The 26,129-nt window shown below is 33.7% G+C and overlaps 1 protein-coding gene across 1 annotated transcript in view; it reads left to right on the plus strand.

Annotated features, from left to right (window-relative positions):
• The window catches only part of UFL1 (UFM1 specific ligase 1), a 41,130-nt gene extending 19,970 nt beyond the window's left edge, over positions 1-21,160 (plus strand). The window contains exons 9-19 of the mRNA XM_074187192.1: positions 1,064-1,239; positions 3,184-3,363; positions 5,541-5,661; positions 7,460-7,582; positions 13,441-13,558; positions 17,804-17,970; positions 18,051-18,181; positions 18,404-18,484; positions 19,004-19,089; positions 20,511-20,691; positions 20,924-21,160. Of these exons, the coding sequence (XP_074043293.1) occupies positions 1,064-1,239; positions 3,184-3,363; positions 5,541-5,661; positions 7,460-7,582; positions 13,441-13,558; positions 17,804-17,970; positions 18,051-18,181; positions 18,404-18,484; positions 19,004-19,089; positions 20,511-20,691; positions 20,924-21,142 (1,583 nt within the window). The 3' untranslated portion in view covers positions 21,143-21,160. The remainder of the gene's footprint in view (positions 1-1,063; positions 1,240-3,183; positions 3,364-5,540; positions 5,662-7,459; positions 7,583-13,440; positions 13,559-17,803; positions 17,971-18,050; positions 18,182-18,403; positions 18,485-19,003; positions 19,090-20,510; positions 20,692-20,923) is intronic.
• Positions 21,161-26,129: the final 4,969 nt, after the last annotated feature.

Below are 26,129 nucleotides of genomic sequence, written 5' to 3' on the forward strand. Positions count from 1 at the left end.
CATGTTTTGCACATATCAAAAAAAAATTTTAATGAAAAAAAATAAGTTACTCTAAAGAATGCACTTAAGAGGGGCGGCTAGGTGGCGTAGTGGATAAAGCATCGGCCTTGGAGTCAGAAGTACCTGGGTTCAAATCTGGTCTCAGACACTTAATAATTCTAGCTGGGTGGCCTTGGGCAAGCCACTTAACCCCATTTGCCTTGCAAAAAACTAAAAAAAAAAGAATGCACTTAAGTTTCCTAAAAATGAATTACACATAGAGCAGCTAGGTGGTGCAGTAAATAGAGCACTGACCCTGGAATCAGGAGTACTTGAGTTCAAATCTGGCTTCAGACACTTAATAATTACCTAGCCTTATGACCTTGACCATGTCACTTAGCCCCATTGTCTTGGGGGAAAAAAATAATTTACACATCACTGTGTTAATACCTATAAAGAGGACTAATTTATATGTCACAGAATCAGTAAATATTGAATTTGAATTTTAGTTTTCTGAATCTTAACTGTAATGCTCTTTCTAAACTATTTTTCCTAGTTTATTTACATCATCTTAGTGGTATAGATATTCCTTCTTCTGATGAAAAATTGTAATTTCTCCTTATGTTTTTTCATTCTATCACCTGTATTTTTTCAAAAAGTCTTCTACTCTTTTAATATTGGGTGATAATAGGATAATAGGATGATAATTTTAGGATAGGATAATAGGATAATAGGTGAAAATTTCCCTATTTTGTGTTCCACCTATAGCATATAAACAGTTTATAAGTTAATTCATCAGCATCAAGATACTGAAAAATGTCAGAATCTGAGACACTTGATAGAAAGTTCTTTAAAATGGGGGACAGTTGTATTTCTGTGTTTGCATACCACTTCCTAGCATATAAGTTGTTAATAACTTCTTGTTGAATGAATGAATGAATGAGTAAACTATAGTGTGCACACATTAAAATCATTGAAGAGGACATGTTTTAAATGTTGGAAGTAGTAAGAAAAGTATATGTTTGAATGTTCTGAGCATCTAAAGAAACTATAACTCATACGATTTTTTGTAATGGATATTTAGAATTTGATGCTTTATCCAGACTTGGAATCCCAGATGCTGTTAGCTACATAAAGAAAAGATACAAAACTACCCAGCTCTTGTTTTTGAAAGCTGCTTGTGTTGGTCAAGGAATTGTAGACCAGGTTGAAGCTTCGGTAGAGGAAGCCATCAGTTCTGGTTCCTGGGTGGATATTTTGGTATGTTTTCTATTATTTACCTTTGATGGCAGTCTGATAATTCTCTTTAAGGTGTAACCATTTTATATGTTTTATAATTTAATTCACATAATCAAGACAGGTCATTTAACCTCTTTAATCTCCCAGGAAACTTTTTAGAACTAAGTCATGAGCAAGTTACCAATCTCATCAATAGGAAGAGATGATTGATTTGATATAGCAGAGTTTACTGATGGAGTTAATGATGCAAACAAAAGAAAGAAAAAATCAAAAAAGAAAAGCATACGTGTGAGAATGCAATTGTGAGAGATTTTTTTCCCTATTAAGATCACTGTAGGGGTGGCTAGGTGGTGCAATGGATAGAGAACTGGCCCTGGAGTCAGGAGTGCCTGATTTCAAATCCAGCTTTAGACATTTAACAATTGCCTAGCTGTGTGACCTTGGGCAAGTCACTTAACCCCATTGTCCTGTGTGCCCCCCCCAAAAAAAAATTACTGTAATTTCCCTAGGAAACAGTTTTGTCTTCTATCTTTTAATTTTTTAAGTATTATATTGGGTAAATTTTATCCTTGGTTCTAGTCTTTTGCTTCATTGATTTGAAATCTAGTTTTTCTTCCCTTACCTATTCTCCTAGTCAGTCACCCATGCTTTTCCTTCTCTTTTTTCTCTCCACCCTCTTGGCTCTCTCACTGTCTCTACTTTCTCACTTCCCACTCTTACCATCTGTTTTCTCTTCAGTAGCCAACAGATACTGTTAAAATCATTTGAAAGACCTCATTCTTTTTTATCCCCTGCAACACTATTGACCATATCCTAATCCCAATTTTTTTTCCTCTTCTGGTTTTTCTGATACCCTGTTTTGATTCTCCTACTATTCTCACTGTTACTTTTCACTCTCCTTTGTGGCAGCATCATGATTTTCATCCTTTCCCCTTTGTTAAGTATAGATGGTTCGCCAAAGCTTTTTCTTGAGACCTCCTTTCTTTCTACTTTCTCTTACTGAAGTCTATATCTAGATTCATATCTATATCCACTTGCATTTATATTCATGCATGAATGTATGTACATGTTATCTCTTCTGAACTATATGTAACCTCCTGCCATATACATACCATATGGATGTTATATCAACATCTTAAAAAAACCTTCTCCTTTGCCTTTCTTCCCCTTTGATATTGAATTCTAGTTTTGGAGATTTTCCTAACTTCAAAATAATCCTCCGTTCTTTTCTCTCCCCTCATATTTGATCTCTTGCCAAACTTTATTGATTTTACTTATACATAATTACTTAATATGTCTCCTACATTCCATCCTTAGCACTCACTGTGCCAGGTCTCTCTTTCAGACCCCCATCACTTTTTGCTTGGACTACTATAATAGCTGCCTAATTGTTCTTTCACTAATCTTCCACATTATTGCTACACTGATTCTTGAAACAAACTCCTCTCCTCAAAAGCTTTCAATGCCTCCCAGGATAAAATACAAATTAGTTATTTAAAGCATTCCACAATCTGGACTTACTTCACATTACTTCTCTTTATGAACTTTATTTTCTGGTCCAATTGGCTGACTGTTCCCCAAACTCACATACCATCTCCAGGTTTATGCTTCTGTAGTTAGTTTATCTCACAAACCTAGAATGTATGCTCTTCTGAATTCTCTAATTTCCTTTAATACTTAGTGCTACCTCCAATTTAAAGTCTTCCTTGGTTTGTACTCTGTACCCCTCCAGTTGGTAGAACCCTTTCTTTTGTGTAATTATTTTGTGTTTACTTTTTTGTTTTGTATCACCCTAGGTAAAATTAGGAAGCTTCTTAGAGGTCAGAGACTTTTTGCTTTTTTGACACTTCCCCCCCCCCCACCCCAGCACCTAGTGCATCAATTTCCATATAGAAAGTACTTAATAAATGTTTGAATTGGAAATCTTTCTCTCTATATGTAACATTAGTTTTGTTTGCTTTTTAGCCACTACTGCCCAGTTCTTTATCAGTAGAAGATGCTGGAATGTTGCTTCAGCAGGTGATGAGAACATTCAGTAAACAGCCATCAGCCGTGGTCTTTAATGATACTGTTGTAGTTAGTGAAAAGTTCATCAATAATTGTATAGAGTTGTTCAGTGAATTGATGCACCAGAAAGCTGAAAAGGTATGCCAATATTTGTCGAACACCAAACATTGAAATACTTTAAATATTTGATTCTGTTCTTTTTTTTTGAGAGAGAGAGAGAGAGAGAGAGAGAGAGAGAGAGAACTGGAAATAATCAGTACATATTTAAATTTAGTTTATTTTGTTTTGTTATTAGTTTATTCCTTTAGGCTTTGTCTCTCAATTTATTTCTCTCTGAGTATCTATCCTCTGCCTTCCAGTGTTTGGCTTTTTAGAAAATCATTGTCTTCTCAACTGTTTCCCCTCAAGGAACAGATACAGATTTTAAAATTTTAAATATGCAAAAGTTATCCCATGTATTTAAAGCAGTTTGGACTTGAATAAGAATTTCCATGTGATAAATAATTTCTTGCAGCATATATCTTTAATCTATGTACATATCTCTGTAATCTATGTACCTATAAATATTTTATGTAGTAAAATGTTATTAATTGAATTTAAGTGTGGGGAAAGAAGACATTGAAAAGACAGAATCATCAAAGAGTCTTTTAAAATAGTTCCCTGAGGCTAGGGACTTGTCTTGCCTCTTTTTATGTCCCTGTGCTTAAGTACATTATATGACACAAAGTTGGCACTTTATAAATGTTTACTGATTGATTAACATAGTTTTGTTATTATCAAGAACATAATGGGGGGAAAGAGTAGCTCGGTGGCATAGTGGATAGAATACTAGCCATGGAGTCAAGAGGACACTTAATAGCTGTTTGACCTTGGACAAGTCACTTAACTCTGATTGCCTCCTATCTAGAGCCATCTCCCATTTCTGATTCATATATAGTCACTGGATCCAGATGACTCTGGAGGAGAAAGTAAGACTGGTGATTTAGCACAATATTTCCTAACTCAAATCCAATCCATATGCTTGTCATGGCATCACCTCCCTAATGTCATGATGTTCTTTGAGAATGAAGAACAATCGTTATTATCACTGGGGGAAAATGTTGGACTAGGAATAAGGAGAAACCTGGTTTCACATCCTACTCCTGCTCTGCAGCTTGTAATCTTGGGCAAGTAACATAGTTTCTCAGTTCCTCAGGTTCTTTATCGGTAAATGAGATACTGCCTCACAGAATTGTTGTCTAAAACACATCACACATGTGCACTCCATCTGGTTTTAATAAACTATACATAAAGCACTTTAATATATTATATACATTTATTATTATTAATATTATAATTGAAATACTGCTCAGTGTTTTTCAAAGTGACAATATCCTGTTCTGTTTTATTAAGTAAGTATAGCATTTATAGTTTCATTACTATAGGGAACTTCCAGATGAAACTGTCTTTGCCATTTCAGGTTTACATTCTTGCAATAACCTAATAGACTTAGAGAGTTTTATGAAATGTTTGCTTTTAATTAGGATGCCTGAGTAATGTCTGCTAATAAAAATTTTATAGTATTGAATGTGGACCTTAAAAGTTTGTTTTCTTCAGAAGAGGAATATTGTACTTCTATCCAGAAAATCGAAGCTTCTTCATCTTTTTTTAATTGGTGTTGTATTTAAATAATAATTCTTTATATTTAATATAACCATTAACTTTTCTAGTATAGAAAACAACAGGTATTGAATATATTTACTTGGTTTGTCTTAATATTCCAGATGTGTAGCCTTAGAACAGTTAAGGCTAAAGAATAAGAAGCAAATGAATGACATACATATTCCTTGAAAAAAATTTGCCCATCTTAATAGTAATTAAGGGGGAAAATTGTTATGGAATTTGGATTTATTCTTTCTAACATACTCTTAACAGCTATTAATCACAAAAATGGTTCTAAGGAAATCATCAAAAATATAAGTTGGTTGTTTCACTGCCCAGAAGTGAAGGATTTTCATATTATCTGATGATGGCAAGAAAAGCCAAGCTTATTGGCATAGAAGCCAAGATCACAGGAAAAATTTTAAAAAAAGGAAAGGAAAAAGGAGACACAGGCAAAGATAGAATGGTATTGTACATTAGAAGCCATAGTAGGGGTTTCCAGTAGCAAAGAATTTTGATAAGAAAGTGAGATCACAACTGCAATGCAGATCAGTTTCCTATTTGAAAATAGATCTCAGATTAACAAATAATTACATTACCAAAAAGCATTTTGTTTTGTGATACAGAGTAAGCAAATATTGATGTACTGAAAGTAAGCTCATTTTCCCCCTCAGGAAATGAAGAATAATCCTGTTAATTTAATCACTGAAGATGATTTGAAGCAGCTTCCTAACTTGGAAAGTGTTAGTTCAAGTAAAAAGGATAAAAAAGATGAACGACGAAGAAAAGCAACAGGTAGGTTATTAGTAGTTTTGACACCTCAGAGAAAGGTGTTTTTAATCCAAATATTTTGATTTTATAAAATATACTTTGTAAAAGTTGAACTTGCACATAATATTGACCAAGTTAGGAAATTTATGTTAAATTTTACTTTTGTTTACCATCATTCACCAGTTTGACTTATTGATGCGTGTTCAAATCTCCATCTTTTGATCAGAAAATACTAGGGTCATGTTAGTATGGAAACTGAGGCACTTTGATTAAGAATTAAGAACTTATGTTTCTAGGAAAATTGACTGCTTGTTAATCAAGAGTTTGAATTGATAAATTTGTCCAAAAGATGAGTTAAATTTTTAATGCTAATATGTAAATGCCTTCTATTAATTTTAAAGCACCACTTGAAAGTCAAGTGGTTTCCCAATAAGATAGACCAGGCCTCTTTTAAAAGACATTTTTGCTTTAGAATTTGTGGGAATTATCTTCTGTTGATAATGCTACTAATTATATTGGAAAATAACAGACCTGTAATTGTTTTCTTAATAATTAAAAGTAAAATATTCAAAACCTTTAGATGTACCCTCAAGTTAGAACAATCAAGTATGCATGACATTCACAGTTGTGGCATTTGGCCCTGGACATGTAAAAAAATTTTTTTATGTTCTTTTGCATATGACTTCAGGTTTTGCTATCCAGTTTATATTTCTCTCTTTTTTTATGCCAAACATCACTGTACTTTGAAATCTCTCTCTGTTACTTTGGCAAAATTGTACCAAGGATATACTACTCATAGTAGTAAAGCATCATATTATTCAAAAATCTTACCTTTTTTTCTGTTCTATTTTAAAGTGATGATCCTGTTGCAAATTGAACCTAGTAAATATTCCTCCCACTGTATCAGTGTAACTAATCTATTATATTTCCATCCTATAGTTAAAGGAATCCTTTGGGTATGGTTCTTTTTGATGTCAGTACTTTGTACTGTCTTATGTAACTGACTATTCCCTCAAATTGAAAAAGGCTTCAGATAAGAAAGCCATCCTAAATAAGGGTCCAGTTATTAATAAATTTAAAATCACATCCCTTTTAGTACTGTGCTTTGGAGGATTAAGTCCTTTTTCTGGAAGATAAAGTTCTTTTTCATTTTGAAAGTCAAGAGAGAAAATAAAGTAGTAGTAGTATCTTAAATATGATTAAAATTATTAGAATTCTACTTAGAACTTTGAAACTAGAGAGTTAATTTTTATGTAAACTTGGATATTTTAAAAGTCAAATAAACATGGCAAATAAAGATGACTGTTTTTTAACTATAATTACCTATTGGGAATGGATTCCAGGAAAGTGCTCTAAATTTTGTTGTTGTTGCTTTTTTTTAAAGACTTTTTCTAAAACCTTTTTAAAATAAATATTGTAGCATTACATTAACATTAAATAGGAAACATTAAATAGAATTTGCTGCCTACCTGAGAAATCTTGTTTCACAAGTCTGTTGTTTTTCAGATTTTCTTGGTTTCATATTTTTATAAAATTTATTTTATTTTTGAGATGGGAACTAAAATCACTTTTTTATAAGAAGTAATATTTCCTTTTAAATATATCCTAACAAAATCCCCACCTCTGGTTGAGATGTTACGTGTTCATAAATTTTTTTAAAGAAAATCCCAAGCAATTTGAAAAAAGGCAAAGAAGATAAACAAATAAAACAGTTATTTTTTGATTCTGTCTGACATAATCCTGATCCATGTGACAATATATTATCACTTTTTCTGTAAAGTACTTTGGATGAGCTGCACTAAATAATGTCATTTTCCACCAGAGGGCAGTGGAAGTGTTCGAGGAGGTGGTGGTGGAAATGCCAGAGAATTCAAAATTAAAAAGTCTAAGAAAAAAGGAAGGAAAGACGATGACAGTGATGATGAAGCTCAGTCAACAAACGCTGGTTTGTAGCATTTTTATTTAATTATAAATGTTCTAATGTGTAGGTTTTTCTTTGAGTTTATGCCTAGCGAATTATTATGAAATTATAAAATTTTAAGATTTGTGTTCCTATAAAACATAAAAGAGAAATACAGTATGCTTCAGAATTTTTATTGTAGTACTTAAGTCTGTATCTAAATGTGACAATTAGAGGGGGTTTGGACTTTAGAGCTACGTTTGGACTCCTTAGTTCTTTGCTTTGAACTCTACAAAAGAATCTTTTGAAATTCAATTTTAAATAAGGATGTTTTGCTTTTGAGTTTAATATTAAGTTAATGAAAATACTAAAACTTGGTGACTTCCTTAATTCAAGAAAAAAATAGATAACTGATTATTGTAATTTGAATTTCAACTGAATTCCAGGTAAATTTTAAGTGTGATTTCACTGAAGTAGACTGATCAGACTGATGAGTCTTGAGGAAATACTATTGACAATCAATAAAGAATACACAAGTGGCCATATTGCTTTGGATTTGCAGTAGCTTTTAGCAACCACTGCTATTATCCATAGTTGCTTTGGAGTACTGGATGTTTTTTTTCTTATTGGAGTAAATAAAAATACCTATTTCACCAACAAAAATTTAGAATTTTAGTAAATGGTATGAAACTGGCATTCATAAAAATTGATATGTCCCTCTCCACTAGTCAACAATATTGAGCCCTTATTTAGATTTATGTTTTAGGGAAAATGGAAATATTAAGGCAAAGGGGAATATATCCTAAATTTATCAGTAAGCGTTAATTAATGTGTCCCACTATGCCCAAGATACAAAGCCTAAAATGAAACAGACCCTGTCCTCACAAGAGCTTTATTTTGTACAGGAAAGAGAACATTTACAAGATAATCTGGAGGGTGGAGGAGACACTAGCAGCAGGGCACATCAGAAAAGGCCTTAGATAGTAGGGTGTGTTTAAATTAAAGAAGAAAGGAAACCAGGCAAAGTTATATTGATGTGACTTAGCCTTATGTGTCAAGAGAAATAGGATAGAAAAGATTGAGGGAGTCCATTTTCAACTTCTTAACATAGAGTCAAATATAATAATGCTATTTAATGAAGTAAAAATTAATCATTACTGGCAAGGACCTGGACCTATGATTTCATTTATAACAAACTGCCTAATGAGAAAAATTTCTCTGTCACTGTTGAGTACTAGCCCAAGGGCACATAGCTAGTAATGTCAGAGATAGTCAGCTTATTTAAGCAACTATGCTATCCTGCCTTTCTATTCTTGAGTACCTTAAAATAGTTATGTATTCAGTAAGTTTCAACATCATGACAGGCATTATATGAGAGAAAAAAAAGCAGAATATAAAAATTTAGAAAAGACTTTAAAGATTATATATTTCTAACACCCACATTTTTAGTAAAATGTGAAGGGTTTTACACATCAAAATATGCTGTAATTTCAACTTTTTAAAAGGGGCATGCTGATAGCTACAATGTAAATGCTAGTTATTATTGCAGATTAAAAGTTTCATTATTGCGTTAAATTACTCTAATTCTATGCATTTATTTTTATTTCTAAGTAATGAGAGTTAAAGTAATATATTGGATAAATACCTGATTAAGAATTAGGATGACTTTAGATTAAGGGCTACCTCTCCTACATAGTGAACTGCAGGAATCTGATCAAATCACATAATCTCTCAGCATTTGAGGGTATTTTCTAAGACCATAAAATATAGAAAATATTAGAATCTTTCACCCCCCCAACCCCAATTATTCAAAACACTTAGAAATTTCATGACTAGATAGAATAAATGTATAATGTGCCACTTTCATATCTAGTTAGAAAATCATAAGCATGCTATTTCCTCCACCTTGATGGCAGTCTTGTCACTAATTTGTAGAGGAAACTTTTTAGGAGAGTTAATAAAATGATTTTTAGAAAATTTTATTTATTTATATTTGAATTTTGCAATTTTTGCACTAATCTCTTCCCTCCCCCACCCCACACAGAAGGCAGTCTGTTAGTCTTTACATTGTTTCCATGGTATGCATTGATCTAGGTTGAATGTGATGAGAGAGAAATCATATCCTTAAGGAAAAATAAAATAAAATATAAGAGGTAGCAAAAATTATATAATAAGATAACACTTTTTTTTAAATTAAAGGTAACAGTCTTTGGTCTTTGTTCAAACTCCACAATTCTTTCTCTGGTTACAGATGTTATTCTCCATTGCAGTTGCCCCAAAATTGTCCCTGATAGTTGCACTTATGAAATGAGCAATCCATTAAGATTGATCATCAACTCCATATTGCTGTTATGGTGTACTGTGTTCTTCTGGTTCTACTCATCTCACTCAGCATCCCCTCATACAAATCCCTCCAGACTTCTCTGAATTCCCATCCCTCCTGGTTTCCCCAATTGAAGGACTTTCACTTAATTTCTAATTCTTTGCCACCACAACCAGAGCTGCTATGAATATTTTTGTACAAGTGATGTTTTTACCCTCTTTCATGATCTCCTCGGGGTATATACCCAGTAGTGGTATTGCTGTATCAAAGGGTATACATATTTTTATTGCTCTTTGGGCATAATTCCAAATTGCTCTCCAGAAAGGTTGGATGAGTTCACATTTATACCAACAGTGCATTTCCAACATAGATCATTGTCCTTTCTGGTCATACTGGTCAGTCTGAGAGGTCTGAGGTAGTACCTCAGAGATGCTTTAACTTTCATTTCCCTAATAAGTAATGATTTCGAGCAATTTTTTTATATGACTATGGATCGCTTTGATTTCCTCATCTGTAAATTGCCTCTGCCTAGCCTTTGACCATTTGTCATTTGGGGAATGTCTTGTTTTTTTTATAAATTTGACTCAGTTCTCTATATATTTTAGAAATGAGTCCTTTGTCAGAAATAGTAGTTGTAAAAATTGTTTCCCAATTTACTACATTTTTTTTGATCTTGGTTATAGTGGTTTTGTTTGTGCAAAATTTTTTTAATTTATTGTAATCAAAATTATCTTGTTTGTCTTTATTGATGTTCTCCATCTCTTCCTTTTCCATAGATCTGACAAGTAAACTATTCCTTGATCTCCTAGTTTGCTTATAATATTGTCTTTTATGTCTAAATCCTATAGCCATTTTGATCTTATCTTGGTATAGGGTGTAAGGTATTGGTTTAATCCAAGTTTCTGCCATACTAACTTCCAATTTTCCCAATAGCTTTTATTGGAGAGAGTTTTTATTTCAGAAGTTGGACTCTGGGTTTATCAAACAGCAGATTACTATAATCATTTCCTGCTGTTTCTTTTGCACCTAGTCCATTCCATTGATCCACCACTCTGTTTCTTAGCTAATACCAGATAGTTTTGATGAGTGATTCTTTATAATATAATTTTAGATCTGTTAGGGCTAAGCCACCTTCTTTTGCACTTTTTTTCATTAAATCCCTGGAAATTCTTGACTTTTTATTCTCCATATGAATTTACTTGTAATTTTTTTCTAACTTAAAGTAATTTGTTTTGGAATTTTGATTGGTAGGGCACTAAATAAGTAGTTTAATTTAGGTAGAATTGTCATTTTTATTATATTAGTTTGGCCTATCTATGAGTAGTTGATATTTGCGCAGTGTATTAAAATCTATTTTTCTTTGTGATAGAAATGTTTTGTAGTTATTTTAATAGAGTTTCTGAGTCTCCCTTGGCAGGTAGACTCCCAAGTATTTTATATTGCCTGAAGTTATTTTGAATGGAATTTCTCTTTCTAGTTCTTGGCTAAGTATATTCTCTTTAATGGAGTTACATTGCTCAAGAGTTATGAGAATCTTTATCCCAGGTGGGGATATAGCCAATTTTATCTTATTGGATAGCAGTTTTTTTCTTTACCCTTTTTTTTTAACCTTTTCATGTGTCTCTTGGGTCTCCTGTTTGATGCCCAAATTTTCTATTTAACTCTGGTCTCTTCATTGGGAAGAGTTGGAAGTCTCCTATTTTATTAAATATCCATCTTTTCCCCTTGGAAGAGAAGGCTCACTTTTGCCAGATAGTGAATTCTTGGCTATATTCCAAATTCCCTTGCTCTTCAGAATATCTCATTCCAGACCCTTTGATCTCTTAATGTTGATGCTGCCAGGTCCTGTGTAATCTTTACTGTGGCTCCTTGGTATCTAAATTGTTTCTTTCTGACTGCTTGCAGGATTTTCTCTTTTATCTGATAATTCTGGAATTTGGCCCCAATATTCCTTGTTTGTTTTCATTTTGGAATCCCTTTCCAGAGGGGATCAATGTATTCTTTCAATAACTATCTTGCCCTCTGGTTCCATGACATCAGGGCAATTTTCCACCACAAAATCCAGGGTTTTTTTCCTCTTCAGTGTTTTCAGGAAGCCCAACGATTCTTAAATTGTTTCTCTGGTACTATTCTCAAGGTCATTGGTTTTGCCAGTGAAGTATTTTACATTTCCTTCTATTTTTTTATTTTTTGGTTTTGTTTAACAGATTCTTGTTGTCTCATGAAGTCATTAGTTTCCACAGATTCCATTCTTTTTTAAGAGAAGAAATTTCTTCATTTACCTTTCACAACTCCTTTTCCAATTGGTCAGTTCTATTTTTGAAGCAGATTTCCATTTGCCCAATTGAGGTTTTTGGAGAAATATTTTTTTTTTGCATTTGTCCAATTGAGGATTTGAGCAAATTATTTTCTTTTTGTATTTTCCAATTGTATTTTCCAAGGTTTTGTTTTCTTGTTGTGAAATGTTAATTTTCTCTTGCAAGGTGTTATTTTTCTCTTGTGTTTCTTTTTCCCAATTTTTCCAATTGATTTTTGAACTCCTTCCTGATTTTTTCTAGGAAGTCTTTCTGGACTGGAGACTAATTCATATTCTCCCCAGAATTTCTAGTTCTCTCTAGATTAGGATCTGTTTCTTCAGAGTAGCTTTCAATGATCCACCTCATACCACTGGCCTTTCTTCTTTTTCCTAAAGTCTTGTGTTGGGGGAGGGGCTGGCTCACAGAGATTTGGTATTGAGGTCCCTAGAGACTTGGCTTACTGGGTTTAGTAATTTCAAGTGGGCCTACCAGTAGGGAGTGCTGGTTGCTTTTTCTTCAGTGTGTGTGATCTTGATTTGAGGCCCTCTCCCTAGGCCTGGAGTTGGGGGGGAGCAGCAGGGTCTCAGTTATTCTTGAACAGTACAGGCTGGGCCCTGGGCCCAGAATGCTAAACTCCTTATTCAGCTGAAGGAACTCTGCTGCCCACACCTGAACCTGGGGGGAGAGGGGAGGGGAGGTTGTTACTTTGTTTGTTCTGGGAAGAGGACTCTGCTGAAAGTATGGAGCTCATGGCCCTGAGCTGAGCAGAGCAGATCAATGTCCTGCTGTACTCTGTAACTCTCTGTTAGAACGTCACCCTGCAGCCCTACTGGGGCTCCCCAGACCTCTGCTCCCACAGTCAAAATTTCTTCCGCAGATCTGAGGTTAGTCTGGGTCTCAGGCTCTCACCCCACCCCCATTGGCTATCTGTTCTCAGCCCTGGCTCACCCAGGATCCCAGAGACAGACCTTTTGTAGGTATTCTGATCCTAGCTTCTCTTTATGAGTTTTGTTGATTGGATTTCTGTTAAGAAGTTTCTTTCATATTATTTCTGAGGGGAAACTAGGAGCCCTTAGCACAGTGCCTGGCTTCTCTCTGCCATCTTGACCTGAAGTCCCAGGGTCAGTCAAATGATTTTTAATACCTATTCCTTTTCATCAGTGACTTTCAGTAAATTTTGTTGACTTAAGACTTTGTATTGCTGTCCTTGTTCTGGACAGATAAAATGAATTTTCATGTGTTACTGGGTTTATTATTTTTAAAAAACTTAATGTTTGTCATAGGTAGGAAAAAGTCTGAAATCACATTCATGTCATTGGAAGAAATTGAAGAAGTTTTAAAGAAGCACATACAGGATGGCCCTGAAGAATTTGTTACAGAACTTGCTGAACACTTAATAAGGCAAGTATAGAAATAAATTTTGAATTCAAAAATTTTAGAATCATAAGTAACATTCTGATTTGTTCATAGAACTTCACTGATTATTAACACTAGAAAAAAGAATTTAATCAAAGTTTGGAAATTAGAGCTTAGAACTTTTAAAATGAATCAGTTTTTCAACTATTTCTTTCCTATTGATTCAATATTAATTTCTTTTCTCTTATTTTCTAATACTTCAATGGATCTATAGGAGCATAGAATTTCAGAGATGGAAGGGACCTTTTAGATTTCTTTAACTTATATCCAAAAAAGAATCATTACCACGTAGGCAAGAAGTTGACATCCAACTTTACCTTAAAGACTTCTAATGAGGCCTTCCCCAAAAGGCATTCCACTTTAGGGTGACTCTAATTGCAAAACAATTTTCCTAACTTCAAGTTTACATTTGCTCTTTGCAACTTCTACTTATTGCTCCTACTTGTATCCTTTTGGTCCAAGGGTAATATTTTTTCCTTCATATGATAGTTCTCATCCTTTGCCTTTGAATTTTCTCTAGTCTAAACATTCCCATTTTTTTTCAGTTGGTCTTCATCTGTCACGAAGCCCTTCACCATTCTAGTTACCCTCCAACTCATGAAGTCTTTTCTAAATTCTTGCATTCAGAACTGAATACTGCACTTCAGTTGTTGTCTGGTTAGGGAAAACTACATTGAGGCTATTTTTTTTCTGAGCCACATCTCTCAGTGCAGTCCAAGATTATACTGAGCCTGTCAATTCATCATTAAATGCCTACTATGTGCCAGACACTGTGCTAAGCTCTGGAATTAAGAGAAAAGGCAAAAAAGATAGTCCCTGCCTTCAGGAAACTTATAGTCATTAATTATGGAAGAGGAGTTGGGCTAAGAGGATAAGAGGAATTGGGAAGGACTTCCTATAACAAAGTAGGATTTCTGTCAGAGTTTGATTCCTATTAAACTTGCAGGTCACTAAACAAGATTTGTTTTTAGACAGTTTAATCATGCTTTCTCCATCTTATACTTGTGAAGTTACTTTTTTTTAATTCAAGTGTAAAATTTCACGTTAATTTTTTTAGATTTCATTTTATCAGATTCAACTCAACATTTTAGCTCATCTAGATTTTTTTGGAGCCTGATTTTATCATTCACAAATGATAAGTTATCACTTCCAGCTTTGTGTCATCTGAAAATACCTTTAATAGAAGTTATTAATCAAAATGTTAACTAATATAGAGCAAATGACAAGTCCCTCAGTCATAACACTGGATATCTATCAATGCCTAACCAACAAATGAACATGTGGTATCCATTTCTTTACTAAAGATTAGTATGAGCTATCATATCTTTTACCAGATACTACTAAAATCCAGGTAAACTAACATTGCCATTTACCTGATCTTTCAATTTTCTGCCAAATTTTTGGCCAAATCTTTCAATTACTGCCAAAGGGCAGTAAGACTAGCCTGTTGTATGAAGGCATTCTGTCACTCATTCCTTTTCTAAATGTTTGCTAATATTTTCTTTAATAAATAGAAATTAGAATTTTGCCAAGAATCAAAGCCAAGCTCAATGGTCCTATAGATTATATTTTCCTTCCTTAGTCTTGTTTTGTTCGATTTTGTTCAGTCTTTCAGATATCACTAACCTTGAGTAGCTTAATAGTGTTGACTGCCCTCGGGTGCAGTTCATTTGCCTAGTGCTTTTAAATGTCTGCTTATCTCCTCTATTAGCCATTCTTGTTCTCCTTTTTCTAGTTCAAAAGCTGTTCTTCATAGCAGAGAAAGCAGAAGCACAGTAAAATTTGAGCAGCTCTGCCTCATTGACATCTTCCCTGAGGAGTGGTTCTGTCTTGTCTTTAACCATCCTCTCAATACAACTTTAAAAAAAAAAACCTTTTTTAAAACTAGTGTCCTTATGGGTCTGTACAGTAAGAGGTTCTCTTTGCCATTGTATAGTCTTTGCCATTTTACATTTAGCTCGTGTAAAATGCAGACCCTCATCCCCATGTGATAGTGTATCTGGTTAGTGGAGCAGAGTTTAGTGACTCATGAACCCATCTGCCAAAACTAAAGAGCATCACATTCTGGGGAGGGCCTTTTGATAATCAAAAAACTCCATCTTCCTGACCTGAGGCAACAAAGAATTTCACATTAGGTTTTTGGACTTAGGGATAGCTTCCTTGCTTTTTTAGGTAAAGACCTAACCTGATAGAGAGTGATTCTTTCATTACGTTGCTTCCTTCAGACAACTCCTGTTTTTCTTCCTCATCTGTGTGTTCAGGATTTCATTCATAAGTAAGCTTCCTGGGCTGACATCCGAAGAATTTTAACTTATCAAGATACCTGTTATTTCTCTCACCTCTTTGAAATCTGATTTCCCCAAATTTAGGGTGCATGTTAAGTTTTCCTAGATCCTAGTAGAAATGATTAATTTCCTCCAAGGTTTCCATCATTTCCACCCCAGCAACCAGTTTCTCCCTAATAGTCCAGAAGAAAATTTTTCTTTTTTGGTTCCTTCACTTTTTGGAGGACACACTTATTAGAGTAAGTCAAGGATTGTTTTTAACTTTGTTTTTAGCAGAGGACTTTAGCACTTAACTGCATGATTTTAAGTTCTTCAACCCTAATGCCATTTCTGTTTGCCAAATGTAGTAGCACATAATTTGTTCCTGAAATCCTCATTTCTCTTCTTTCTATCCAGGTGACCTGTACTATAATGAAAAAATGACCTCTGTTTTCTTCCCTATTAATTTCCTTTAGTTCCAATGCTACCTCAAACATATCTTTAAGAAAACAATTGGAGGTACCTATTCAGTATTCTATAGCTCTCATCCCACTAAATCTAAATGATACCTGTGAAGTCCAATTTGCTTCCTTGCTTCAGACTTCTAGTTCTATTTGTTTGGACCTAAACTGTGTGGGGGTGTGTGTGTGTGTGTGTGTGTTCAGAGACATTTGATCTCTTGGAGATTTTTTCCCCCTTTTTTTGTTTTTTATTAGCTCCTACTTTGGATTTTGCCTCCTGTGAATTTCTGGTCATCTTACCTATTCTTTCTTCTTCATTCTGTTGACTTTGTGGATTAGTCTAGTGGATATCTATATATATATATAGATAGATAGATAGTTTTCTCCCTCCATTCTTTCCAATGAATGTTTTTTACTAGATTTGTAAGATAGGCAAATACCAGACTTGATTAAGTATTCATTATTCCTGGTCAAGGAATGATCAATCTTGCATTTTTAAGTCGTGGTTCAGAAATCCATTTCCCATTCCCTAAGACCAAAATGTTCTTTTGTTTACTACTTCAAATCTACTTTTTTCATCTGAATTATTTGCATTTAATGGGCAACAGTGATTAAATCACTACCTCGACCCTTTGATCTTCAGTTTCTTGCTCAAGACTTCTTGGTTTTTAGATTCCTTCTTGCAGTATTTTAACAAAAAGTTGTCAGAGGTGAGCAGTGTTTAGTTTTTTGGATGTCTTGGATACATGTCCTGAGAATATTACATATATTTCTTTTACTATCAGGTTGAAAATTTCTGTCCCAGTACCGCTAAACTTGGGAGTTTGTCAACAATCATTCTTCCCCCCCACCCACTCTTAATTCTTAATTAATGATTTCTTACCTAAAAGCAGTCATGAAACTTCTCTGTCATTTCTTGGAGAAATACACACTTCTGCCTTAGAGATCCAGGTCCTTGTTAGATTTATTTGAAGGAGGGAAGAACCTCACTTCAAAAAAATTTTTTTAAAGATCCAAGTAGAGGACAAATCTTCTTCTCATACTTCTCTGTGACATTCTTCTGCTTCTGATATAGGTCAGGTTTTTCTCTTCTGTTTAGTTATTTCCATCTCCTATAGAGGGAAGATGAGCCTATATTTTTAAATGACTTAGCCATCTCCCTGATTCCTTTTCATATCCTTTCTCTCTTAGCCTGTACTTGTTTCTGCTCAAATAGTCTTTTAGATTGAGCCCCCTCTTCTTGTTTAACTTGTTCTTCTACTTGTTTATTCCATTAGAGTGCTCCTTTTACCATTTAGTTATCATTCATCCATACCTGCCTTTTCTGACCTCTGTAAAACTTATCCATATAATATAAATTCACCACTTAGATGCCCTTCCTTGCTTTTTCATGACATATGTATACCACTAGAACACTTAGTCTATACTATTTTTCTAAATAGCCTAACAGCCTAGATTCAACTACATTTAATTGTGCTAGATAAATATATATTTCTCATTCACAGACAACTCAATAGAAGTTATCTGGAAGTTGTGCGCTCAGTGTTTATGTCTTCAACTTCTTCTACATCTGGAGCTAGTAGGAAACGTACCATCAAAGATTTACAAGATGAGGTGTCAAATCTATATAACAATATTAGATTATTTGAAAAAGGAACAAAGTTCTTTACAGGTACATTTTTAATATTGTCTTTTAATTTAATTCTGAATATTTTTTTGGAAGCTATGTTCAATGAATATTGTGTCTTACAGATGATGCACAAACCAACCTTGCCAAGCACTTATTGAAGACTGTTTGTACGGATATCACTAATCTAATTTTTAACTTCTTAGCTGCTGACTTAATGATGGCAGTAGAAGATCCTACTACCATAACAAGTGAGGTATATTAGTCTTATTAGTATATAGCTCTTCCAGAAGAAGCATGGTATTTAGGAAATTATTTGGGGATAATATATTCTGGTTTTGAGTTTTTATGACCAAAGGTTACTATTATGCTTCTTACATCTATTAGATTAATAATTAATTTGGTGTTAAACATTTCTTATACATTTTTCCATCTTTTCCATCTTTTTTATTCCAACCTTCTGTTGTTTTCCTTCTAGGTAAGAAAAAAAATTTTAGGTAAATTATCAGAAGAGACTAAAGGTCCTCTCACAAAACTCCATAACTCTCTAAATGAAAAAGTAAGTGAAATTTAAAGCTATTAGTATTCTGGACCTCCAAGTATTATAGTGCTTTAAAAATGTTAGTTGATATTTTTTGTTAGTGAGGCTCTATATAGTCACAAACTGAACTACTTTAATCTGTTAAAATTGCTTCTAAGGGGCGGCTAGGTGGCGTAGTGTATAAAACACCAGCCCTGGAGTCACGAGTACCTGGGTTCAAATCCGGTCTCAGACACTTAATAATTACCTAGCTGTGTGGCCTTGGGCAAGCCACTTAACCCCATTGCCTAGCAAAAACCTAAAAAAAAATTGCTTCTGGCATTTATCAGTTTAATAGAAAGAAAGAGATATAGTGAAAAATTTTAAAGATAGAAATGTAAAATCTTAGATCAAATGTCTAATCAAAATTTTTAAAGAAAAATAATAATTATGCTTTTCAACTTCTTTGTTCTTTTCTTGAACTCTTGTTTTTAATATATTTATTTCTGTGTAATAACATACATATAGAATAATATGTGGTACTGTGTCTTTCTTTAGAGCTTAGATGACTTTCTTTCTTTTCTGGACTCAGCAGCAGATGCTTGTGATATTATGGTGAAAAGGGGAGACAAGAAAAAAGAAAGGTAATTTATCTCTCTTGCTAATATTTCTCTAACTATGCTCTTAGTATGAGAATGATTTGACTTGAGAGAAAGTCTGATTTACCCTTAATTTACTTGATTTTCATCACATTTAAAATCTAATAATTCTTAGGATACTCATATACTTTTCAGTCACTTTATTAAATTAAATCTATAGTCAATAAATAGAAATATTTTCTGTCCTGATCTATATTTTCTTTATCTACTTTCAATAGTCTTGAGCATCTTAGTGTCTCTGTTTATGGGGGGTTTCTTTTTCCCTTTATAAAATGATACAACATTAAGTTGGTTTGGCAATTAAAGGACTAAAAATTACAGCCAGAGAAAGCATATATTTTAATTGGGAAGCAATGAAAACTTTCATTCCAAAGCAAATAGAGCTTCATTGTTTTTCAGTCATTTCAATCATGTGTTCCTCTTTTTGACTCCATTTGGATTCCATTTTGGCAAAGATACAGGTGTGGTTTGCCATTTTCTTCTCCAGCTCATTTTATAGATGAGGAAACTGAGACAAACAGGATTAAGTGATTTGCCCAAGGTCATGCAGTTTTGAAGAGTGAAAAATGAAATGTCTTGAGGAAAACAAAGGTTCAGTCAAGTAAATTGATTTATTAAGCAGTCCTAGCCAATTCCTCATAAAGTGTGAGAAGAATGCAATATTAGGTAATCTGATTTCCAATTGAATGAAAGATTAGGGGCTTTCCAAATGGAGAAGGGGAGAATTTCCCTGAATTCAGTAAAGGAATGTCTTACCTAACCAAGTCTCTGTAAACAACCAAAGGAACATGGAACCAATAATTGATAAAATGTAAGACTAGTTTTCTTTCTTTTTTTTTTTAATGTTTTTGCAAGGCAAATGGGATTAAATGGCTTGCCCAAGGCCACACAGCTAGGTAATTATTAAGTACCTGAGATGGGATTTGAACTCAGGTACTCCTGACTCCATGGCTGGTGCTATCCACTGCGTCACCTAGAGGACTAGTTTTCAAATAAAATTTATGGGTTGCCTAAAATGTACAATTTTGAGAAAACTTCTTTTATCAGTCTTTAGATCTGAGTTTCTGGGTTAAATAACCTAGGTCTTTGGTTAAGAATCTCTAAGCCAGTAGAGGTGGTCCAGCCCCTCAGACCTGGGTTCAAACTATACAATAAAGTTTTCTCACCAGACAGAATTGATTAGAAATGGACCTTAATATTTGAGTCACAAGATAGAATGTGTAGTTAATTTAATTCCCACAGTTAACAGCTTGTTCTCTTCATCCCTTCACCAGCTAGTGTCTGGGTCAAATTTGAACTCAGCTTATCCTGACTACAGGCACTCTACACACTGTACCACAGTTACTCTCCAGCTTTATTTTCCACATGATAAAGAATGGCAATGTAACTAATATTTTTTTCCCTAGACAGGTACTGTTCCAACACAGACAAGCACTCATTGAACAGTTGAAAGTTACAGAAGATCCAGCTCTCATCCTTCACCTTACCTCAGTATTGTTGTTTCAGTTCTCAACTCATTGTATGCTACATGCACCCGGGCGGTGTGTGCCACAAATCATTGCTTTTCTTAGCAATAAAATGCCTGAGGTAGATATTTGTTTTATTATATTTGAAACTTTATTCCTCAATCTGAACTATTAATTGAATGATTTTTATTTACTCTACATTTCAAATCCATATATTAACATCTTTTTGCCTACTTCAATATTTCTGAGAATATCTTTAATGACACAACAGGTTCACTTTAAAAATAGAATTTAGCTGCCTATTTCCTTTTCTATGAATAACTTGTCAACTGTCTTTTTATTCCCCACTTTAGGATCAACATTCTCTTCTGGTCAGATACCAAGGCCTAGTTGTGAAGCAGTTGGTTAATCAGAATAAGAAAACTGGACAAGAAGATGATGCGTTGATTAACCAAGTAGACAAAGAACATGAAGATGCTAATAATGCCATTAGAAAGGAACTTCAGGAAATTTCCACATCCATCAAGGACCTTGTCCTCAAATCCAGAAAATCTTCTGTAACAGAGGAGTAATAATTTAATTTGAAATTTTTCCTGTAGTCAAGAGTTATTTTTTTTAAAGAAATGATTACAAAACACAGTTGAGTTTTTCAGCATTGCCTTCTGCAACAACTTCTTTTTTGAGAAGCTGTGAAGTCTTCTCCTACCAGCATATCAGTATGTTTATATCCCTATAGCTTCTGGTTATGAGATGTCTCAGTTTTTGAAATGTGTTGTCCAAAGAAAATTTCTCTTTTAAAATTATAACTAGCAGTTAGGATTTGCAAGTTTATCACTGTCTTTTCAAATTCTGACTAAATAATCCCTTCTCTTTAGTCTTTTGATTCTTGTAAAGTCATAATGCTAAATTATAAGTGACATTTCCAGTTTTCAGTCATTATAAAGTAGGATATGCAAATTAAAATGTTCTTTTTAGTTTGAGGTTTTTAATATTTTTGGTGGGGGACAGGGTTAATAAGTTTTTTGGTGTCAGCAATGAGAATTTTCTAATATCATTATTTAATTAAAATGAGTAGAGAATGTCTCAGATCCAAAATCCAAGAGTACTCTGCTAAATTTTGATTGCATTTTCTTAAACTATTGCATTTGTTTCTGATAATTGCAGAATCTTAGGTCTCCCCCATGAATAAAAATGTGAGTGTATGCAGGAATAGTAAAGGTGTCCTTGTACTTTTTGCTGTGTTCTGTCCTCAAGGTTAAGCTACTGCCTCCAAGGTGGAGAGGAGAAGAGAGAGTAGGGAGAAGCAAGAAGCACAGTCAGTGTTGCTAAATTCTGGTCACCAGTCTCACTTGTCCTTGAATTGTAGTCTTGGTGTCATTTAAACTGTTACCATAACAAATTAGTACAAGTTCAAAAAAAATGATATAGTTCAAGGCCACAAATTTGATTTTAAATATTTAGTATTGTAACTTTTCTTGCATTATTTACTTTAAAGTTGTGTGAATCATTCAGAACCTCACAATTTGCTGAGCAGCTTTGTTATAGCATAGAATTGAAAGGGATCTGTGTTTATATGTATTTTTTTCTCAAGGGAATTTAATTATTTTAATTACTTTTTGGCATCTAGTGATAAAACTAAATCACAAACCACAGATACTTTAGTGTTTTCCAATCAACCTGATTTCATCTGTTATACAATGTTATTAAAAAGTGACTAGGGTTCCTTTTACTCCATCTTAACTCCATTATTATTGAAGTAAAAGACAATTGATAGCGCTACTGACAGCCTAGAGACTTACAATGTATATATTGATACTTGGAATAGAATATAATTCAATATAAGGGATATTTCCACATGGCAGATAGAAAAATACCAACTCCTCTGTGTTCATAAAAATTATCTATTCATTTATGTTTTGGTTTTCTCAGATTCAAAAGTAGTTTTAAATTGTATAGTGGTCACAAAAGATAATCTCACCAGATAAGCATATAAGTGCATCTGTGAATGTCAAGTGATGCAATTATTGTCACTAACAAAGTAAAGGGTAAAAGAAACAAAGGGTAAGGATATTTTCTTCATTCAAACAACATTGTCTTAACTTCATCAGAGTAATTCTGATTTTCTCAAAAATAAATAAAAATGTCATTTTTATTACATTGATCTGATTTTGTAAATAAAATCTGATATGTATTCAAATATAAGATAATTATTTTAATAAATTGTAGGATTAAGTGTCTAATTTGTCTCCTGCTGTGAACTAGGAATTTATGGCCTTTCAGTTTTTAAGCTGTAATTTCTATTTGGTTCTGCTTATTTTGCTTTTCAGTGTTTGGTTATTTTAAGTAGGACTGAGTCAGAATGTTCATGAGTTTATAAGTTATAAATAATGCATCACAGCTTTTAAATTATATTCACATTTTGAAAATGATCAAATCACTTTTTAAAAAATTTAAGTGGAAACTAAAACCCTGTCAATGGCATCCATTTTATAAAGACTTACATTTCATAATATTTCTTTTCAGCTCAGCAGACCATATCCAGATAACTTAAGCTCAGTGTTTCTTCCAAATAGTTGTGGAGGTTTTCTTCTACCTTTTAATGTCTTGGTTTAGCAAAGAAAAAAGTCTATAAAATGCCAGTTGTGTGTTTTCTTTATTTGATTTTGATCCATTTGCTTTTTTAGAAATTTTAATTTGGTTTTAAAACATAAAACTAAATTTCATTTATTAATGCTCAATTCTAGTTTAAATAACTTTGGAACATATACTTTATGTATTTGTGGAAAAGAGTTATTTCAGAGAGGCAAAAGAGATGACTCAAATAGAAAAAAGTAGAATTCATCTATTTCTTATAAATTTGAATCAGTTCCTTATGGATAAGAAATGAGACTTTCAGATAAACTTGCAAAGATTTCCCCCCCCCCCCTTTTTTGCAAAACTTTTAAAAATTTTACATAAAATTGTTATTCTTTGTCTAATTATGAACTTTTATTCTAACCAGAAATCTGATACTTAATTTTTCCATGTTTCATATTTGTACTCAGTGCCAGATCTCAAAGTATACACCACAAGCATTAATACAATAAATAATTTGGTATATAGCATAGAAGAAACTCTATTAAGGACTACTTGACAAAAACTATTGAGAAAATATGACAGCAGTTTGAAAGAAATTAAATCGTTATTATTAGTTTTACTTAAGTATTTCATTTTGTTACAAGAGACTTCATAATAGAGCAGTTTGTAAATATTTTTCATGTAAAAAACAATAAAATTTAGAGAAAAAAAGAAATATAGAATTGCCAGAGGCAATTAGTATAAAAACTCTTAATTAAGACCAAAGCAATTGAAGTTGTTTTTTTTTTTACATAAACTGACTTTTTAGAGAACTCACATTGATTTTATCAATTACTCTGAAATTTCAGTAGATTAGGTATAGCATTGGCTTTAGTGGTGCAGCCTGAACCAAGCAAGTCAAACTATTATCTTACCTTTGCCCTTATTAGGACAGCCCATAACACTGAGGTCAAGTCTTGGAAATTATAGTGTATTCTTCAGGCCATCATTGTGGAGAAGCAACCTTCTTCATGCCCAGCACAAAAACGCTGATTAACTTCTGCTAACAGGAGATGAGTGTAAGAGCCCTGGGAGTGGCAGCACCCGTCGGGCTCCTGTTCCTTCTTTAAGCCTCGCCTCACCATCATCTGTGAGAAAGCTACTCCTGTATGGGGGGAGGCACCACCATCCTAACTAAAGCAGTAGGATATTCTGAGAAAGAAGCATGAGTGCAAACATAGTCAATGCAGTCCCAGCCCTTTGGAATTGGAATCTGCTAAGGGCCTCAACCCTATAGCACCAGCTTTGGAGCTACAAAACTTCAAATTCCTCAAAGAACAAAGGAACAAAAGGAAGTGAGATAGGATGTTGTGTGTTTTGGGGGACCATGCAGCAGTTCATTAAGCCTGAAGAAACAGTTTCCAGCATGGGTCAGATCTGGCCACTCAAAAGTCATTTGGGGTGGAGATCTAAGTTGGAGAACTGTGAATTGCTCAGTACAGAAGAAGGCTAAGATGCTTATGAGATTCAGCCCCCCAATCAAACCACAGAGAGAAAAAAAAGTAGACAGTAGGGAAAATTAAGGGAAAACACTGAAGTTACAAAGTTTTCAGGAAGAAGAAAACTTAAAACTTTAATATAAGCAGAGAAAACATAAAACTTAATAGTAAAGGAAATATGACCTCCAGATCTAGTAAATGAGTTCAGGCATCTGTGAATAAGTACTGTAAAACTAAGATCCAATTTCTCATGAGACTAAGGATCCTGTAGAATTTGAAGAGCATCTGGAACCACAACAAGCTGTTCCTTAGTGGTTCAAGAGAGAAATGAGAGTGCTGAGGACAGAATTTATCATCTACAAAGCAAAAATTATGAATAGAATAGAAAATACCACAATGTCAAGTCTCACCATGGGGAAAAAGGAAAAAAAAAATCAGGAATGCAAATAAACAGAAGTCAAGGACAATAGAAGAGAAGTCAAAAAAATCAGTAACATTAAAATAGAAATTATGCTTGCAATACAAGCCAAATATACTGGTATCTTATGGACAGGATGAAAGAGATAATCCAAGGATCCATAAAAAACATGACAGGATAAAAAAAAAAACCCGTAGCATCACAAACCAGAATTTAATGGAAAGGAACTACCCCAACTTCTGAACATAGATATTTTAATAACCAGTTGAAAGAATTCACAGTTTACCTTCGGGGGGGGGGGGGGGGCTTTGAACTCCAAGACACATAGTGTTTAAATTTAATTGTTCAATTCAGAAACAAGTTCTCCAAGCATTCAAGAGAAAGACCTTCAAAATAAAAAGGAAATAATAAAAGACTATTCTGTATTTACTAGAAAATGAAGAAGGAATGGATAATGTGTTCCAAAAGAGTAATAGTTAGAATGCAGCCCAATAGTGACCTAATCTACAAATCTGAGCTTAACAATTAGGGGGAAAGATGGATATTTGATATTAAACAAGTATTTGAAACTTTTTAGAAAGAAACCACAAATGAAGAGATTATTTGCTTCTTGAACATCGCACACAATGGAAAATACATGAATAATGAGAGCAACAACCACAGAGTGATAGCAGGAAAATCAATGAGAGATTCCTTTATAAATGAACACAAGATTTGGGTGAAGGCAGAAGTCAGTAGCTGGGAGCAGTAAAGAGGTAATAGGGGCTTTATAGACAAAACCTGTTGACACCCTGGCTACAGGTGAATCATTGAATCTTTTGTGGGACTACATTACAACATGGCAGGATATATAGAAGGGAAAAATCAATTGAGAGGAAAAATGAGAGAAAATCTAGATATCAGCAGGAGGAAAAAAGAAAGAAAAGATAATAGGAGATACTATTTTCTAGTACTAAGCCTAGCAAGCAAGTTGTGCTCTGAGCTTAGCAAACAATAATCATTTGTACTCAACCTCTGGATCAGAGGAGTCCAACCTTTTAGTTGTTCTGGGCTGCATTGTCCAACAAAGACCCCTTAAAGGTCACA

Source organism: Macrotis lagotis, chromosome 5 (assembly GCF_037893015.1).
Source record: "Macrotis lagotis isolate mMagLag1 chromosome 5, bilby.v1.9.chrom.fasta, whole genome shotgun sequence".
In the NCBI taxonomy this organism is placed as follows: Eukaryota; Metazoa; Chordata; class Mammalia; order Peramelemorphia; family Peramelidae; genus Macrotis; species Macrotis lagotis.